Genomic DNA, 20,900 nt, shown 5'->3' on the forward strand with positions numbered 1-20,900 from the left:
AGAACTATTGAGGTTTTTATGTTTGTCATGCTAAGATCGCTGTGCACTTTAGAATAGGTTTTTTTTCTAAATGCCTCCTGCATCCTCACTATTGTTATCCTTAAGCTTTATTTCTATATATACCGCGATATACCACATGATCACATGGCTTCTGATTGGGTTATTAGTTGACAAAAAATATCATAGTTTTTATTCAAATGTATTTTATTTTTTTAGTCATAGTCTCCTTATCGTCACTTGAAAAAATTATGAGAAAAATCTTCAGTCAACAAAATGAACACTTACTGTGATGCAGTTTTTCTAATGCTAATATATTTTCTTCTGAAGTTGATAAACCATAGCTTTGTGTTGGCTGATAATGGCGATAGAAAACCCTTTTTGACTACGCGTCTGTTGCTCTTTGAGTGCTTGATGTGTACTTTAGGGTTTTATCTGGTTAAGCATTGTAATCTTAAAAGGAATACCTCATGTTATGATATTTCTTCATTAACAAATGTCAAGTCTTGTAAATCTGGCCTGTTTTTAGTCACAGCATGAAAGCATAGCAGATGTCTCCTGACTGGCAAAGTTAAAGCTGGTGAAAAGGCAAACACTGGTGTGAGTTATTGTAACCCTGAGATAAAAAAAATATATATATACTGTATATCTCAAGCCAAGTCTGCAAAATAAACCTGAAGGAGTGACATGATATTTTTTCTGTCAACATGCACACAGGTTTATTCCTCTGTTTGCTCAGGGATTTAAACCAGAGCCGGTGGGGGTTGGGGGTCACTTCATGGTGTCGTCACTCATCACACATGCTGTCTCCATTTGCACCACAGGGGAGCAGAGCAAGCACAGCAAAAAAAAAAAAAAAGATCACAACAGGAAGTCTCCAACAGACACTGCTATCTTTGCTGTAGTTATCCAGGCCAAGCCAGATGTTGGTCCTATTTTCCTTTTCTCTCCCACTCTCGGTTTCATCTCCTCCCTCTCGTGCACTTTGTCTGCTTTTTCCTTTCCATTCTTCATCCTCCATCTCTCTACTTCCTGCTTGTCCTCAGTGCTTTCCCTTCCTGGTTAAGGATCTGTCCCTGAGTCACTTGATCTACCGAGTCTTGAAAGGCGGCTCTCTTTAATCACTGCTGCATGTGTCTTGGTGGCCTTCAGCAATCAGCCCTGACCTTTGGGCCAATCCCAGGTTCTTCCAAACTGCGTCATGGCATGCCAGTCATCACCAGCATGTATTCGTTTTCGGTTTCTTCTCATCTGGTGTCTTGATGTTTGAAGATAAAAGGGGTAATTATAGTGAAACACAGTAAGAATTCATCAGTTTCACTTAATGGAAAGCTACTTCTTCCAATCTGATGTCAACAGCATGTTGAAGACATAAACAGTGCATATATTTCCTGTCTTTAAACCAAAACTGTTTATTACATGTATGCACAAAGATATCCTATACCACTACTCCGAGCAAAGTCTCTCTAAACTCTTTGCAGGCCTAATAAATTTTTCCTTGATCTTTGGTTCCCACAAAGGAAAAATGAAATCCAGACACTGGTTTCATGAGACGCTCTCTTTGATATAGACATATATACAACAGAGTTAGGTCAAAATGTGACACATAAATGGAGGTTTGTGGGCCAATGAAGACATTGGGCTTTGACCTGGTTCTCTGTCCAAAGATTTTATTGTGAGAAACTGTTTCATTGTGAGAAAGTAGTTTCTTATACTTTTAACACCAAACACAAACTGAGCAATTATTTTTTTTAATTTTCCTTAAATAATTCTACTGCTAATGGTAAATATTCACATACACAACGAATTAAACAGATTAGACAATCAGATTACACAACAATACCTTTATTCTCACTTTCTTTTTTTCACAATGGGACTGTAATATTAATTGTTGTTAATGAGCCACTTCAAACTGTTATCATTAAAAAAAAAGTCTATGAAATAATTTAAAACCAATAATAGCGAGGGCTACCTACAGCCTCCTAGTGAGCTGGAGGTCCATAATAAAGGTTGAGAGCTCTAACGGGCATGTTTAAAATGTAAAAATGTGTAATATTGTAGCATTTGCCAATTTTTGGATGCACATAATACAATTTGTCAGTCTCTAATGGCACATCTGGCAATTTGTCATTCTCACAGCAGCTTCTGTGCCAAAGCACGTTGCTGGAAAACCACTGATTTAACACTGTGTGAGCTCAGATGCACGCTTCTACCTAAATACACAACAAAACCACAAGAAAGTATGATATTCTGCACCACTTTTAACAGGAAGGAAGCCTTTCTGAACTCAGACTTTCTGCCTGTGTGCTAATAGTCAAACCCAACCCAACAATAAAGTTTAGATCTTAAAGTTATTCATTTCCTCTATAGTACATCCCCTCACATGTTGACTCTAGTTGCCAGTTGCTTTCTGTTGTGGGGATTTTAGAGGAACATATCAGATTTGGAGCCATTTGTGCTGTGAACTCGCTTTGTTTGCTTTTTGGTTTTGACATTTCCTCTCAGCTATAAAACGTGTATGATTTTGTAAGTTTTCATCGAAGCCTGACTTTTCACTTGGTACAAGGACTTTCTCTCAGTGCCTAAAACACTTGTGTGTGACACTGACTCAACCCTGATCATGATAAGTCAGTATATGAGAAATTGATTAATCTTTCGAGCAACATCTTGAATCAGAAAAGTCAAAACTTGGTCCCATGGGGGCAACACTTGTGCATGTTTTAAGATATTTACCTGGTCCAACACACCTGAATCTGTCATCAACTGTAGATAACAAGCCTCTCATTGCATTCAGGTGTGTTGGAGCATGGATACATTTAAAACGTGCTTGAGTTTGGACATGTTTAATTTAAGTGTCCACTTCCCTTTTGTTAACAACAGGGAAGAGAAAATCGCTGATGTTTAATTCTCTTCACATGCCCTTTGCACACACAACCAAACACAGTTCTAATGTGATCTAAAACAGTAGGAGGGTTAGAGCAGAATGCCATTAAGACCAAAGCAGTGTTTATTACATTTGTTTTAGTTAAAAACATTCCTATACTTGCACATGTACTGTAATCTATGGAAGTCTGTTACCGACACTAAAAAAACATCGAAATCACCAAGGCAACTCATAAATACGAGTAAATAAAGTCATAATTATGAGATATAAACTGAGCATTTGCTTTAGTCTGCTGACACTGTTACCATTCTTAATTACATTTTGAATAATACTTCATTCAAAACACATATTTTTGCTGTTTATTCAGTTCTTACAATTCAACACATAGTGTAGAAAATGGCGGACGTGGACGTAGATAGATAGAGATAGATAGAGATAGAGATAGGGATTCTTTATTCATCCTGCAGTGGCTAAATTTACTGACATGAAAGCTCACTATTTATAAAAGGTGCAATGAAAAAGAAAAACCCGAAAGACACCCGAAAAATAGTGCAATGAAGATAAAATGAAATAAACCATAAAATAATAGAAGCTTTACATGAATAGAAATAAAAATAGAAAAATATAAATAGAATAAATATTGTTAAAAGAATAAACGATACAGATATGCATATTAGTAGGCTGGGGCAAGAAGACATATAGTACATAAGTACATGTACAAAGTACATAAATACCTCTATCGCAAAACGATTCCGTCACATTTTCATATGTTTCTAAGCAACTTTACATAACATTTTCTCATTTCTCACAATTATAACTTACAATTATGACTTTACTAATTCAATTACGAGTTTCCATAGTGATTTATTTATTTCTTTTTTTAGTATCCGTTTTCCTTTTTATAAACATTATTGAGTTTGTTCTTTCTATTGAAGATCAAACAGGTTCCACTTCCTGTTTGGACTGCTGTAAATGTGCATCATAAACCCCTGATGGTTTTTGAAGAATTTGCTAGTTGTTTTTTTTTTTTTTTTTTTTCTTTTTCATATAATGACCTACCTTCACTTTTAGAGGTGCGGCTGTGAGCTGCTCTCTAACCACTGGGGGTGATGGTCACATGATTACATGTGGGCGTGGCTTAGACAGCAGCAGCAGCCCATCCTCAGCAGCTGGAGCTGTGATTGAAAGGGAAAGAGCCTGAAAGGAAGTAAGAGAAGAGAAGAGAAGGGAAGGGAAAGAGAGCAACAATTTGGGTAAGTTTGGAATGTACAGGCATGGCTCACAGCTTTACACAGCACAGATAGAACATGTCGTAGTTTCAGAGCAGAGGGGAAGAAGCGTGGTTTTGTTACAGTGGAGCAACAAGGAAACTGTTGAGTAGAGATGACCATGCACTGGTAGCTGTGGGGTGTCTGGGTTTCATGTTTTGTGCACGCTGTGCAGAAGATACAGTTGAAAACTAACTCACTGTGGCAGCAGATGTGTAGAGTTTGTATTTTCTTCACTTTCTGCTTTGTTAGTTTCCTATTGTTTAAGAGTTTGGTGGGGGGTCAGCAGCACGGTTCCCCCCTATCTGTGCCCCCCCCCCCCCATCCCTCCTCCTCCTCCTCCTCTTTTATTTCTTCCCTTCCCTCCCATTGTGTCTCCAGCTCTGGAACATGCATGGATAGTCAATCTCCTGTAAGGAAACTGAGTGTTGGCCAAATTATTTGTGCCTTTAAGTTGAATGTCTCAGCCTGGCTGCTTCACCATCAGCTTCCATCACATCACACTGGGATTTCCAGACTGGGGTTGAATCAGTGAAAAGGATTAGCCAAGCACTGATGAAGCCAAGTGTTTAGATTTTGGCATTCCTTTATGTCTGCTCTCTCAAACAATCACAGCCAACTCATGAACATATATTCAGAATGAGTTTTATGTTGAGTCATCAGACTTCTCCTTTAATGTGATCGATTAATCTCCCCTTATTTAAACTGAATCACATGGTCCACTTATAATCAGCCACTTTGTTTAAAAAGGTGATTGGTTGAATGGTGCCTCCAGGAGTCTCACAATGCTTGGCAATGTATCCTGACTGCTTGATCTAAGTGTGGTCATACACTGCAGATAGAAAAGATCTCTCTTCCTACTGGAGCTGGGCGATATATCGAGATTCAAACTATATCAAGTTTTCTATTTTGGTGATGTAGAAAATTGCAATATCACCTATATTGATATACATTATATATTAGAGGTGTCCCAATCCGTTATTGATATCCGATATCGGTCAGCTATCAGCCAGAAAACGAATGTCGGATTTTATCGGACTGCATCTAAAATCACAGATATAAGTGCTCCGATAAGTTCTGCAGACTTCAGTTAAATTAAAATTATTGCGATGAATATTGTATATCACCATTTTGAGAGGAAATATTGAGATATGAGCTATGGTCCATATCATTTAGCCCCTACTTCCCACAATGCACTGTAGTGTTGGATGAATAAAGCCAATAACGTATCCTTCTACTTTGAATAATAATAACACCCAAGGAGCCTTGATTCCTTGTCAAATTCGTCATACTTTCTACAAAGTTATGGATATTAAATTCACAAATTATATTGCATGTGCTTCATAAGAGCAGCAGCTTTAACAAGCCTACATGTGCTATTACTAATTCTCCCTGTGGCCCTACATTTTATTTACATAAAATATTTAAATACAATTCTTCCCAATAAGCCTCAGTTTACAATCACAAGTTGATGAGATCAATAGCATCCCAACTAAGAAACATTTAACTCATGTTTGACCATAGAATTGAACCCAGGGCATGCTGGGAGTGGGGAAGTAGAACGTGTTTTCCTGTAAACATTGGCACCTCAACATCTCTGCAGGCATACTTTCCATTAGCATTTTACTGTAGATATGTATCCACATAATGTGTCCTTTTAGCATTTCCATTTGTTTCATTAGTTTATTGTACATTTGAAGAGTTTTTTGATGCTCGGAAAAGACACTTTTTAGCTGTCGGTCACTAGTAGATTGTTTCTTGATGTCCTATGTATTTCATAGCTGGGAGGAAGTCAATAATGTTATGTGTCAGTGGGCTTGGGTGGAAGGAGACAATTAGTGGCCCTGCTGTTGCAGTGCACTGCCCTAGAGCATTATGGGATATCTATCGCTCTATATTAAGAGATTACAATTGTATTTGTAATGTGTCAGATTGATCAGCGAGGTCCCGTATGGTAAATAAAATCAATATTTAGTTATTATTTTTTGCTTTTTTTAGACAATTAACCAAATTCTAACTGTACGCGAGTATTACAATGCACAGAATCAGGGTTGAAGTCAATTACATTTTTCAGTCACAATTACGTTTTCAATTATCCCCGTTCAATTACAATACAATTATGATTACAGTTACCAGCATTTTTCCCCAATTACGCTTAAAATACAATAAATTTTTATCCTCAGGAAGTCAATTACAATAACGTTATCAATTACTACATTTCAATTACAATTAATCACAATTACTGAGCCTGAAATAAATCACCTAATAAAAGTTAACCTTCCTCTTGTGTTAGCTTTCTGTTAGCATCTCTTATGATAACGGGTCCTAAATCAGCTGTAAAATACACTAATAATAAATATCTATAATATATCTTCTTTCCTATTTATTGCTTATGTTGTTAGGCTTCCTAATCAATGAAAATATAGGTTTTAATATTTTTGGTGTGGACGTCTGAGCCTGTGTCAGTATACCCTTAGATTAAAATTTTTTTTAATGGTAAAATGTGGGAAAGCTTGACATGAAACATATTTTGATAATTGTTAACTACATATCTATGTGTAGAACTGTACATAGAACTATAACATGGTTTAAATTATACATAATTGTCTATTTCTGTAGAATTTTCATGACAATTACAAAGTCAGTGATCTAAACTCAATTACAATTTGATTATGATTGTCAGCAACATATTTTTAAAATTACAATTATAATCACGCCATAATTGTAATTGATTATGAATTACGAGATTACAATTATAATTGACCCCAACCCTGCACAGAACTGAATGATAAAATGATGAAAATGAATGATTACATGTTAAACTGTTCTTGGATATCAAATGGATTGTTACTGTTTGTGACGAGTTGTACATGGGCTGCTGTGCTTCCTGTAACGCTGTTCATTCATTTTCTGAGAACCTCAGCACTTTTTTACTGCCGTTTTCCAGCTTGTCCCAACCTTGCAGGTCTGGAATTTGGGAAACCCATCCATCATCTTTGAAGGTTGTTTTAGCAATTGTTGGACGAATGATTTGGGTTGTTGTCTATCAGGGGAACACGAGTCCAAATAATTCATCATCTGGACACTATAGTATATATATATATATATATATATTGTATGTGCCAAGTGTTTTTTGAACATATTTGGCTGTAAACAGAGCAACTCAGAAAAGTTGGTACTTATTTAAAGAGCAGAAGTCGCTCATCATCACGGCATTGTTTCTCATTTCCTCATCGGGCACCACATATCGTTCAACATTGACTTTAAAACCGTCCTTGTTCCACTTCATTCAAAGTGGTTCCTTGATCCTCTGCCCTGGGCTGTTTGTCCTTTGGCCTGTAGCGGTTTCCTTCCTGCAGCTGGGGATGGAACAGCGGTTGGATCATTCATTTCCGTGTTTCACAGAAATGTTTAGGCTTTGAGTTACAGCTGTTAAACTTGATGTATTAGCAGCTTCCTGCATCATAGAGCTGCTTTTTTAATTAATTATTGTACTTTTTAGCTAAAACTTAAGATAACCTTAACCTTACTGACCCTGTGTGCACATCACCTCCACCCTGATGCCTGTTACTCTTTCATTCTCTTAAAGATGTTGTGAGACAGGTTGTTATCTACTCTGCCAGAAATTTCCCAGTGGAGAGCTGTATTTCAACACCGGGGGGGGGACACCATCTGCTTTCCTTCTCACATAGGCAGGAGGTTGCATTCTCAGTGTGCCATCACAAGTGACAAAAATGAAAGACGAAGCGAGTCGGATGCATTCTTCGGCCCCTTTATTGAAGTGGCGACGTGCGTTTGCGTCAGCTGTACTTGTCGCTGACCTCAGCCAACCTCCTCTAAGTTGTTCTGAAGACAAAAGCCGGATGGAATCTTTTAAATCAGTGCTTCACACTAGGATTAAATGGTGCGATTGAAAGAGATAGATGTCCTTTTGAAAACTCAATGCATCCAAGTGAGGGGAACAATCCTCACTGTTTATCAACCTATCTCTGTCACCTCTTATAGCTGCTAAACACAATGTTTGTCAAACAGAATACAGTGGCCTCATGTTGTTAGACTAAACGTTTACATTGAATTTACACTCCTTTCAAGTAATTATGAGGAATTTTATTTTAGGATTGTAAGCCCTGCCTGAAGTGTTGCATTAGAGTTATTATTATAATTTTGACTCAACTTGTAATGCATTGTGGTGTTTGCCAGACTTCAATAAAACCGCAAGAGGCTATCTTTGACGTTTTACTTGAAGTACAGTGCTGCAAAACTTTTGTTGATGCAGCCAATAGTTCATTAAACGAGTTAGCAAACTCCAAAACCATTATTTTCTGCTGAAAACAAATGTAATTACATATGACGTAGCATTGTAGATTGATTCTTACATCTCACATTTTAGTGGTTCCACTACTCCTATAAAAACTAGCACCTGTGGAAACTGCAATCTCTGGCAAGTAGGGTGGATTGAGAGAATTGTGAATAGAGAGCTACTGTATAGTGAGTACCGAGTATAGCTAGTTAGCGCATTGATTGTTCAAAACGTGAGGTTTAGTAGTTACTCTTTAACTCTTTTTTTCCCCCTTATGCTTAAAAATGTCTTTTTTATGTGAGGTGAAAGTTTAGTAAAAAGAACTAACATGCACGTTCTCATCCCATGATACCTTAGGAAGGGTTTGTGTTTTTCCAGACAGCACGCAGACATAAAACTTAATGATCTCTTCCTCTTTAGAGGGAGCCACTAAAGGGCCAGAGGAAATACTGTATCATTTTATTTGGAAGCAGAGGGAGACTAAAAGTAGTTAACAAGGAGAAAACACATTTACATATGTAAATGAAATATGTAAACACAAAAATGCATCAATGAACATACTGTACACATACACACAAGAAAGGGGTAGGAAAAGCAATGACTAGAGATTTCAGTAGCTTCGCCCCATGGGAACCATTTTTTGAAAAAATTAAATCATAGTGGATCAGACACTGTTTAAGGGAGTTGGCCTGTGAATGGAGAAGCAGATGCAACCTGTAAGCATTGACAGCACAGCTATTAAAACAAGTCGCTAGTTTACCCTGGAACACCTGGAAAATTAATTTTGAGGAAAGGATTTAGAAAATCCAACAATGATTATCCCAAAAACTCAGATAAAATACACTTAGAGGTTTTAAAAAGCTAAATTTCAAGCTTATCTTAAAGCTGAAACCTAAGGCGACATGGAGTTGTTTGTCCAAAGGGGTGTATGTTAAACAACAAAATAGCACAATAAAAAAAAAAACATGCACATCCCTTTGAGAGCAGTGTGCTGGATGCATTGAAAAAAAGTCCGCACATCTGCGTGGTAGCGCTGGGCGATTTCGTCTTTAAAAAAAAAAACTCCAATTTTTTAAAGAAAAATCAGATTTTCGATTCGATTTTTTTTAATGCACTTAAAAATGACTGCAGACATCAAATATATTGTCAAAAGTGCTACTTTATTGCTGTGATTGTCCTCAAGAATTAAAATGCATACAAAAATCCCAAAATAAAAAGTAAATGAGGCTCTGTTTCAAGCTTTAACTCAGGTTTGAGCAAAAGTGCAACAGCAACTTCACAGTAGCTTAAATTTTCTGATTAGGAAATCAGATAACTACATATTCTATAACATTTAACATTACAATTAAAATAATTATAAACTCTTCCCTTAGCATCTCAGCATAGTGCAAATAAAAAATTAAACAAGCCCGTGGCACACATATGGCGTACTCAAAGGGTAAACATATGTAAACAAAGAGGGGGCTGGCTCACAGCAGAATGCGAAAAAGTCTGAAAAAACTAAATTCATTACTAAATTAGTTAAACGAAAAAGTACTCACTGGTTAATGCTAAGGAGTAATTTTTGCAAAATCAGGAGCTGAAAGTTACATGAGGAAGAAAACTGTAGAGAATCCAAACTGTCTATTATCACTTGCTTTACAGTAAATATAAGAATCCGGCACTGCTGTTTTTAGTAAGATTATAGGAGCCATAACAGGATTGTAAACCGCATTCACACCCATTATTATTTATATGATTCGAATTAAGCAATTCAGTAAAATAGTAATAGTCAAACAAATAAAAGGATAAATACCATCTCTACAAATGGACAAGAATCCAACCCCAGTCCTCTGCAGGGCTGTTCAGTGCATGTATTATTATTGTAGAAGTCTGAGATGTTTTCTACCAGAGCTGAAAACAAAATTATGGTCAACTGTAAAGTGTTTCCAGAGGGACTGTTTCCTGAAGGATGGTGTCAGTCATGAGCCGCACCATTTCAGCAGTTTGGCTCATTTGCAGTGATTACATTGTTGTGCGTGCGCTGAGTGATTATATCTCCCATGCTTTGCTTCATTTTCTCCTCCTGTCAGCAGCGTATGGACATTGTAAGGCCATGGCTGGAATAATAGAACACTACAGGTTCAAAAAGAACTTCCTCCAAGGAGCTGAAGCAGGGTGAAAAACAACAATGTGGCTTGTAGGATTCATGGAAAATGAATTGCTTTGGGTTTTTTGAGGCTTTGCAGAAAGACAATGAAGGATTTGTTTCTGCCCACAGTTTGTTGGAGTTTACCCCTGATAATATTAAACTTGGATGATTTATGATTTTAACTATTGACTTAAGGGAGCGGAGAGTAGAAATGAGTATGTGTGTAGAAGGAGGATAACATTCTGTTAAGAGAAATAGAAAAATATTATGTATATATACAGTATATATTAGGGCTGAACGATTTTGGAAAATAATCTAATTGCGATTTTTTTTCCTCAATATTGCGAATTAATATGCGATTATTTTTTCAAGGGCCTTTTGTCATGTATTTTTCAATGAACACAAGCAATAAATCAATCTGTTTCATAATAAACAATTTCACATTTATTTAACTTTAAATTAATATAAATTATAAAATTTAAAGCACAGATTACAACAATAAAGCAAACAAATCTGTGGCTTTACCTCTTCAACATATCTAACTAACTTCATGTTTCATGACACATGTAAACATGTGGACTGCACTTCGTAAACACTCTGAACTTAACAGGACAATGCAAGACAGGACAAGAAAAAACAAATAAATATTGCAGCCTTTGTGATTAGAAAATCGCATTTTATGATATCGCGATAATTTCGCAAATGCAATATATCGTTCAGCCTAGTATGCTTATAATGCTGAACTTTGCCTCACATTCCCCTTTAGATTAACTTGACACACAAAATCCCAAAGTGACTAAAGTAAAAACTCAAATGGAACTGAAATAAAAGTGTGGTAACATCTGTAGAAAAAGACTTGCTGCACTTTGTTTCAACTTTCACCTGCTCTGTTGTATTTAGATCTTCACGATTTATAACATGATTTATGCGTTCAAAATAACAAGAACAATTGAGATCTCCATACCCACCATGATGCATTATTTACACCTTTTATATTTTTGGAAAAGCATATCTTAACACATCTTTTAAAGTAATCTACTGCAGTGAAACTGAACCCAGCAATTCAGTGCAGATGATAAAACTCTGGTTGTTCTGTGGTTTAACTCTTTGAGTCAAACTGGAAACAAGGCACAAACGACATCCAACCAAATGTTTTTAAAAGGCCGTAACAGTCATTTCTAGGAAAAACACACATTTGAATAAATAAACCGTTTACTTACAGCGCTGCTTTATGTTAAAGATCCCAAACTAGTACAAAAGGAAGACGGTGAATAGATAAACTTTAACAACCCCATTAACGTTTTTTTTTTTTTTTAAGAAGACAAAAGATTTTGAAAAGACTTGAATCTCTTTGATGGGATCTATCTATTCATGCACAGAATAAGCCTCACCTTGTTTCTATTCATTGAGCAAAGCTCGATTAAAACTGATCCAAAAAGGTTTCATGTCATGACTCATGAGACCCCAAAAAACCCCAGTAAGTTCAAAGCAATGTCACATATTCCATCCAAATGTTGGGACAGAGAGAGAGAAAAAAAACACTTGTTAATTTTTCTTTGGGGCATTTTTGTTCCATTTGTGTGTTTTTGCTGCTTTTTCTCTTTTTGTATCAGCCCAAGAGTTGCAGTTTGTCCATTCTTGGAGCGCTGGGTCAGGATTCCGGAAACCAGTATATTTCCAACGTGGCAACAGACCTGGAATATTCTGCTGGATTTGATCGTTTAAAAGCTTCTGACGTAGTCATTTAAGGGAGTTCAGGGAAGGGCTAGCCAAAAGTCCATTGGTGATACAAAGAAAACTGAGATAAACAGAGAATAGCGATAACTTGTTTTAAATACCATGAGGTCACAGTATCAACTCCAGTCCAGAATGACTTTCATGAGAACATGCTTATATTTTAGTGAAAGCTTTTCACAGTTTTTGAAATACAAATGCAAAAATGATAAATGAGAATCAACTCCACTAAGGTTCAGTGGTGGAATATGTGTGAGCCTTTTCATGGAATGGACGCACGTCCAAGCTAGTCGTCTGGCTTTAACTAAAGCACGCTGTTCAAAAGCGAAGGGAAGACTTCTAATCATAATTATGTATTCACTGCATAAATGACTCACCACCATCTGTAAGTTGTGTATTATTTTTGTAGGGATTAATCATTTTAGCCAAACTCAATTTCACAGGTTTTATAAATATAAATAATGAATGTCATTCATTCTTTAGTTATAGGCTGCCCCAGGCTTGCTGCTGTGGCTACAGATATAGCTTCCTTCCAGTTTCAGTCTGAGCCTTGGTGTCATTATAATTTCTATAAATATCAGTTTTACTTTCATGACTGGGGCCCTTGTAGTCCTTGCTATATCACTTCTGATGACCTTCTGCTGCGTCCTTCATCAAAGCACTTAGTTACCCATAAAGACAAAACATAGCAGATTACATAATATTAGAAGGGCATTGTGTTTTTTGATAAGTAAAGACAGAATATGGGTGATGAATTATAGGCTTTGAATAAATTCCAATCTGAAGATCAGTCATCAGCCAGCAGCTATTTGTGTGTTGAGTTTGTAGTGTCTCTGGTAATGTTACTGTGGAGCCTCTGTCACAGGAAATGTAGTCTCCTCCTCCATGAAGACGTTTCTGTAGCTGCTGCAGGCACATACTAGCACAGTTGGCTGCGTTTACTTTGCTTGCTGCAGAAGTGCCTTGGCACGTGGCCTTTTACTGGGAGCAACTGGTCCTCCTTAGAGTGAGGTAAGCTGGGATTTGTAGGTCAGTTCATTTTCCCACTGTTTTATGACCGTGAAATAAAACGGCTGTCAGATGTTAACATTATTTATGCCTGAAAATTCACATACCCTCATGTGCGCCAGGCTATGCTAACAAAAGGATTGGGATTCATAAAGTTGATACAGTAGTATACTAGAAAGCTCTCTGAATCACCTGGATTCAGACGGTTGAAATCATTCTTGGGTTCTAACTGTAGTTGAGGAAGGAGGGTAATAAATCTGCCTTTCTCTTTCACATCCTGTCTTACACAGGAAACAAACTGCTCGAAATTACATTACTAATTTTTCCTACCCTTACCAATGTTTTCAAACCAGTTAAAAATGATTTAACCTAACTGCTGTACTGTGGATCTTTTTTTTTTTGGTTTTCAAAAACAAAGTATCCTCCTTGAGTATTGTTTTAAATCTACACATTTCTCATTGTTTTCTCCTGTCTTTGTTTTTCAGGGTCAGAGGGGAATCTGAGCCACAGCAACATGTCTGATTCTGCCAAGTCCCACCACCTCAACCCTCATGGGAAGGGGGACAAAACTCATGCAAGCGACTTCAGCTACGTGGGCATCGACGCAATACTGGAGCAGATGAGGAGGAAGGCCATGAAGCAAGGCTTTGAACTCAACATCATGGTTGTGGGTAAGTCACTCACTCACAGCTTTTGTTTGAAGGGTAAGTAAAAATGTAAGTTGCACAAGAACAGACATTTGTATATAAGACAATATGAATATAAAGTATTTACACTATGCATGAACAGTCATGTACAGGGATGAGAGATGCCTGTAATTTTCATCATAGGTATACCTCAACTATGAGAGACAAAACGAGACAGAAAAAATCTAGAAAATCACATTGTAGGATTTTTTTATGAATTTATTTGCAAATTATGGTGGAAAATAAGTATTTGGCCAATAACAAAAGTTCATCTCAATACTTTGTAATGTACCCTTTGCTGGCAATGACAGAGGTCAAATGTTTTCTGTAAGTCTTCACACACTGTTGCTGGTATTTTGGCCCATACCTCATGCAGATATCCTCTTGAGCAGTGATGTTTTGGAGCTGTCTCTGGGCAACACGGACTTTCAACTCCCTCCAAAGATTTTCTATGTGGTTGAGATCTGGAGACTGGCTAGGCCACTCCAGGACCTTGAAATGCTTCTTTCGAAGCCACTCCTTTGTTGCCCGGGCGGTGTGTTTGGGATCATTGTCGTACTGAAAGACCCAGCCATGCTTCATCTTCAATGTCCTTGCTGATGGAAGGAGGTTTTCACTCAAAATCTCACGATGCATGGCCCCTTTCATTCTTTCCTTTACACGGATCAGTCGTCCTGGTCCATTTGCAGAGAAACAGCCCCAAAGCAGGATATTACCACCCCCATGCTTTACAGTAGGTATGGTGTTCTTTCTCCTCCAAAAACAACAAATTGAGTTTTTACCAAAAAGTTGTATTTTGGTTTCATCTGACCATATGCCCAATCCTCTTCTGGATCATCCAAATGCTCTCTCGCAAATTTCAGACGGGCCTGGACATGTACTGGCTTAAGCAGGGGGACACGTCTGCCACTGCAGGATTTGAGTCCCTGGTGTTACTGATGGTAGCCTTTGTTACTTTGGTCCCAGCTCTCTGCAGGTCATTCACTAGGTCCCTCTGTTTGGTTCTGGGATTTTTGCTGTATCCTAATATGGTGATACAATAACTTTTATGATGCAAAAAGATGGTTAACATCACAACAATTAAATGTACATAACCAAAAGGTAGCATCTGAAAGCAGGTTTAAAGGGTTTTAATATTAAAAGGAAGGTGGGGGATAACAGGTAGGAATATAGGATGATGGAGAATGGCATGGAGAAAGGTGGGATAGAAATTAAAGCAGAAACTAGCCATTTAAAATGAATGTAGCTGTGTTTATACAATGAGATTTACTTTCAGGGAAACAAATGTCGGAATGTCTTTTTTGACCTGCAAAGTTTGTGTATATCAAGTTGAAATTTAATTTTAAAGGTACATTTTGTTCCCTGTTTTTAGTCCAACTGGCACATTGGGAATCCTTGTAGACTGCTCAGAAACTCAGCTGTCGTGCCCTGCAGGGCCGTGTTCTGTACACACAGCTCTGATGGCATGTCTACACACCTCCAGTGAGGCATCTCCTGGCACAACAAACCCAGCCCTTATTGATAGACACTGTTATTGTTACAAAGTTAAAGTGTAATTATGATTTTAGGATTTGTTGTAAAATGGCAGTGATGACCTAGTGGTTAAGGAAGCAGGACTGTAACTGTAGGGTCACTGGTTTGAATCTAGTGTGGGATGATGAGCAAGTCCCCTAACCCTATCTACTGCCTGGGTACTCCTTCACACACATTGGTCGTGGATGTACTGGCATGCCTTGGGCTGTGGGATAAGCTTGTATTGGGCTTAACCTTAGATACATTGATCCCAAAAAACAGTTTTAGGTATAACCATTCACTCCTTCCCTCTGTTCACAGCCACAATATGCAGAACTGTAACACCACATTTCACTCTCACCTTAAAGTAGTTGCCTCACCCTTCCCATTTTCCTACCCTGACTCTCTCTTCCCTGTTCCCTTACCACTCACCTAGGTGTAACACTGCCCTCTCTTTTTATATTCTCCTTTTAATAAAGTTCTTTTTACCCTTCTTTAGGGAGGGCTGATGATGGTCACAATTATGCAATAAAATAAATGCATTTATTTAATTGCGATAACAAAACATGCATTGTTGTCCTGAAAGGATTGCACTACATGTAGTGTTCACTTTTGACAGCATGTGCAGACAAAGCCGAGAACAATTTTTCTGTTACTTTATTCATCTTAAAGAGAAATTATCGATCTATTTGATAAGATACTCAAACGTAGGTTTCCAATCAAACACGTCAGGTGTTTACTGCAAATTGCCCACTGTGACAAAAACATGCTAATGCCTTTCTGACTATCAACCAGTAGTTTGTACAATTTGTAAAATAATCATTGCAACCCATCATTTGTGGTTTAATCAATGTAGAGTAGAGTATCTTTATTGATCCTGCAGTGGAGAAATGTACGTGTCTAACATGTCTTGTTTTCTTTTGGGGGTGAACAAACATTTTGCACACATGTATCCCAGCTTCTTCACGTTTCCACGTCCCACTGACATACATCTGCTTGCTGTGCTTTTCTACCTCCAGGGTAAATGTGATGAGTGCAGCACAATGATATGCAGTTTAGCACTGTGTCCTACTTTGCACTTAAGAGCGCCCATTTGATAAATTATTACGATATCAAAAGTCGTAATGAACCAAATATTGGATGAGGTGATTCCAGATGGCTACAGGGAACTTTGGTGCTTTAGTGCTACTCAGGATTTGTTTTCACTGTGAAACCTGCATTGACATGCCACATACTTTTGCTGTATTAAATTTAGAAAAAAATGACCCGTTTTATTGGATACTGTCTGAACTGAATTTTTACATGTGATGTTTTAAAATACTACAGTTTACATTTGTATCCCATTATTGTTGATGAATGTGTGTCCGTCATTAATATGAAAAACCTAATTTAGATTATTATGGTAAAAATAGACAGAAATGTAAAATGCATCAAAAACATTGTGAATATTTTGACTTTTTGAATAAGTTTTATCCACCAAATGTAAGGTCATTCAAATGACTCGTCGGAATGTTAAAGGTTACAACTGCCTTGGCACTCTCCCTTGTGGCAGCGTGGCATTCAGACCATGGTTTTGCCTAATCTTTTCCCCGAGCAGGCTGACTTTAGCCAAGGTGTCCCAGTGAGTTGGTGAGAAAGAGAGAAAAAGAAAATGTCATTGTATGTTTGAGGGGATAAGATTGTAGCAGCTTCAGGTGTGTGTGGAGGAGCTTGCATGTGAGAACGGTAGAAAATGTCGCCTTTGGTGTCCGAGAGGGTAGGGCAGGTAGCTAAAGTTTCACACTTTCGATCAGACAGGAGATGAATTATCCTATTTCTTAAATGATTACATTGTTAAAATGAAATAATTCTACTTGACATGGTGTTTACCTAATGTTTTCCAAAATGCTAAATAATATATATCCTCTTCAGCCCCACCGGACCTGCCCGCGGGGGGGGACTCAAGCCTACGGGTCTAAATGTTGTAAAGAATAAATTAAATCACACATTCTATACCTCTCCGTAATTATAAAAACTTGGCTAAAACTGTAGCCAACCTACATTCAGAACAAAAGACCATAGCACACACACCAGGCCATTATGTTCAAAGAGGGAAAAGTCAACAACTCCGCAAACTCAAACTTTTTCTAGTCCAATGCTTCACAAAATAAACACAGAGCTCTATAACAACAGCCTATGTGAAACTACAGGCCAAACTGAGTCCACTGATTTACAGGTCGGGTATGTTACGTACCAAAACAGTTTCACAAAATCAGAAAATACACAGCGGAAAAAGTCAGCAATGATTAGTGATGATTATTTCTGCTTTTGTAGCCTTCCCTATTGAGATTTGGCTTTATATTTAATGTAAATCTCTAGGTTTTTTTGAGCAGACTACAGATTTAGATCTTTATTTAAAACATGGTTTAATGTCACTCAGTATCATATTTTTCCCAAATTTCACATCATCTGTTACCACTAAGGGTCCTACTTGAATCTGAACAAAAATTAGCCATGTACGGTCATGTAGAAGCTTAGAAGAACGTTATTTGTTAAGAGTATGTGATTTTCGAAGAAAAGTGGCTGGGGCTTAAGAGGTTTAACAGTTTGGCATTATGCTTTCCCTAGTCAAACATTTTTAAGTGTTTTCCTAAATGCTTCACAAACATCCTTGACTCTAATGATCAAAGAAAGTAATAACAGAGCAAATCCTTAAGGCATCCTTTAAATTCATGATCTCTTCTAAGGGCCCAACCCAGACATTGGTAATCCTTGTTCCAGGGTTTGGAAGCAACCACTTTAATAGTAGCATGGGTTCTTCCGACAATGAGTCCTGTAAACAGTAAGGGGGGGAAATAAGAAAACCACACAGTCCCAGTGTCGCCTCAACATCCTGCAACACTTTGTCAAATTATATTTGATGTCACTTTAGTCAACCATTTTTGCTGGGAGTATTTAGTCAAGGCTCATGGGGATTCAAACCACTGATGGAGGATTTACTGCAGTTTTCTTACCACGTAGCTGTTTTTAAGTGGAATAAGCCTAGTGGCCTGCTGTGTCCTATAGATACGGGTGCAAACAGCTTTTTGAAAACAAGTTCTTTCCTATCTTGCTTAGATTTGTCACGCTTGCAGATGTGTCGAGGCAGAAAGTTGCTTTTTGTTTCTCGAATATTCAAAATGAAACCCTATTTAAAAAACAAAAAAGGAACCCAAGAGCCCTTTTTGAGGCCCTATAATGTGAAACAGCCTGGTCTGTTGGGACCCCTGATTTCTATAGTGTGTCTCCATGTAGGTGGTCTCAACATGCATTTATCCTGTTAGCCTTCACAGGTGGCTCATCTGATCCTGCAGCTGTCCTGCAGTCTCTGGTGCATTAAAATCCTCTCACACACACTCAATACTGGACATGCATTGGGGATGATGTCATGCACATTTCATATGGTCCGTCTTAGTTTACAGTGGGAAAAGGACGGTTCAGCCAGGCCACGGCCATCGATGATTACAACATTAAGATTATTTAAACACAAGCTTCATTTGTGATTTGTTTTTAAACAGGGCAAAGTGGTCTGGGGAAGTCGACTTTGATGAACACATTATTCAAGTCCAAAGTGAGCCGTAAGTCGGTTCTGCCCGACCCAGAGGAGAGGATCCCAAAGACCATTGAGATCAAGTCTATCAGTCACGGTGGGTTTGTTGTCAAAATAATATTTCTTTGTCAAGTGTGATATTATATATATGTGCCTGTACATTATGTCCCTTGGTTTTGACTGTTTTTTCCTCCACCAGACATTGAGGAAAAAGGAGTTCGCATGAAGCTGACGGTTATCGACACTCCTGGCTTTGGGGATCAAATCAACAATGAGAACTGGTGAGCGTTATTAAAACCACTCTCTGAAATACATTTGTGCAGCTACTGGTTTTCATTAAAAAAAAAAAAGCTCCACTGTACTTGTCTTTTCAAGTCTTTGAACTGATTTTCTGGTTGTGAAAATGTACAGTTCCACTAATGTACTCTAAATATGTTTCAGGGTTGGGGTCAATCACAGTTTTCAGTTATAAATACGATTTCAATTTCCCATGTTCAATTTCAGTTCAATCACGATTACAGTGACCAGCATTTTTTACTGAGCCTGAAACAAATAACCTAATAAAAGTTAACCTTCCTCTTGTGTTAGCTTTCTGTTAGCATCTCTAATGATAACGGGTCCTAAATCAGCTGTAAAATACACTAAAAACAAATATTCTTTATCTAAATTTCTTTCCTATTTGTGGGTTACCTTGTTAGGCTTCCTAATCAATGAAAATATAGGTTTTAATATTTTTGGTGCGAGCGTCTGAGCCTTTTTTGTGTCAGTATACTCCGGGATTTATTGTTTTAATTTGGTAAAATGTGGGAAAGCTTGATATGAAACATATTTTAATAATTAACTACATACGTGTAGAACTGTAACATGGTTTTGCTTTGAATTATAATTGACAATTGTTGTATTAGAATTTTCATGGCAATTCCAATTATCTAAACTGAATTACAATTTAATTATGATTGTGTTTTAATGCATTTTTGATGTTTCCTCTTCAGCTGGCAGCCCATCATGAAGTTTATTAATGACCAGTATGAAGCCTACCTGCAGGAGGAAATCAACATCAATCGCAAGAAAAGGATCCCCGATTCCAGGGTGCACTGCTGCATATACTTCATCCCTCCTACCGGCCACTGGTGAGATCCACTGATGAAGAGACACTCGTGTGTGACTAAGTGGCCCACTTTGACTTTCTCTCCCACAGCTCCACAGATGACTCCGCTCCCTCAGGGAGTCTCCACTGACCCTCACTCTGTCCACAGCGTTTTAACCAAGCACTATTGTAGTTTTTCTTTCTCATGACCACATGTGAAACTCCATCCTTCTCCCATTAATACTCTGTAGTCTTATAAAGGGGTATATTTGTGGGGTCAAAGTAAAATTGCGTGTGCGATTCCCCTGCTTTAATTGTATGGGACATGTGCATGATAAATTGATAAATAAAGTTTGCACCAATGTTTGCTGGACTTTTAGCAAATAGATAATAAATGCCCCAGAGCATCCCAGCACAAAAATGTTTTAATAATGACCTTTTTTAAACCCAAACAAACGACACAGTGACGCCATGAACAGGAACCGGAAGTACGGCGTTCAATACTGCGAGGGAGTCGTAATCTCAACTATCTGACCTGTGTCTATAGACCTATTGAGACCTGCTGGGTTCATACCTGACTAATATCTCTACAAGTCACACTATGTTATAATTCATAGACTAAAGCTATACTTCCTCAATTAGAATCCTGGAAAATCTGTGTTAGTTAAGGAAACACATTCTATAAAAGCACATTAATATATTCATATGTTTTGGTCATCAGCACA

At 37.7% G+C, this 20,900-nt stretch overlaps 1 protein-coding gene across 6 annotated transcripts in view; it reads left to right on the forward strand.

Moving 5' to 3' along the window:
- The window catches only part of septin9b (septin 9b), a 77,288-nt gene that overhangs the window by 42,631 nt on the left and 13,757 nt on the right, over positions 1 to 20,900 (forward strand). For 4 of the 6 annotated variants that reach the window (XM_028475450.1, XM_028475366.1, XM_028475331.1 and 1 more), the window contains 4 exons: positions 13,808 to 13,993; positions 19,057 to 19,185; positions 19,288 to 19,369; positions 20,081 to 20,218. In XM_028475450.1, coding sequence (XP_028331251.1) covers positions 13,808 to 13,993; positions 19,057 to 19,185; positions 19,288 to 19,369; positions 20,081 to 20,218 — 535 coding nt within the window. Of the gene's footprint in view, positions 1 to 4,016; positions 4,135 to 13,213; positions 13,326 to 13,807; positions 13,994 to 19,056; positions 19,186 to 19,287; positions 19,370 to 20,080; positions 20,219 to 20,900 lie in introns of those variants that run through there. The other 2 variants (XM_028475632.1, XM_028475726.1) reach the window with 2 other exon arrangements.

Source organism: Gouania willdenowi, chromosome 1 (assembly GCF_900634775.1).
Source record: "Gouania willdenowi chromosome 1, fGouWil2.1, whole genome shotgun sequence".
Classification (NCBI taxonomy): domain Eukaryota; kingdom Metazoa; phylum Chordata; class Actinopteri; order Blenniiformes; family Gobiesocidae; genus Gouania; species Gouania willdenowi.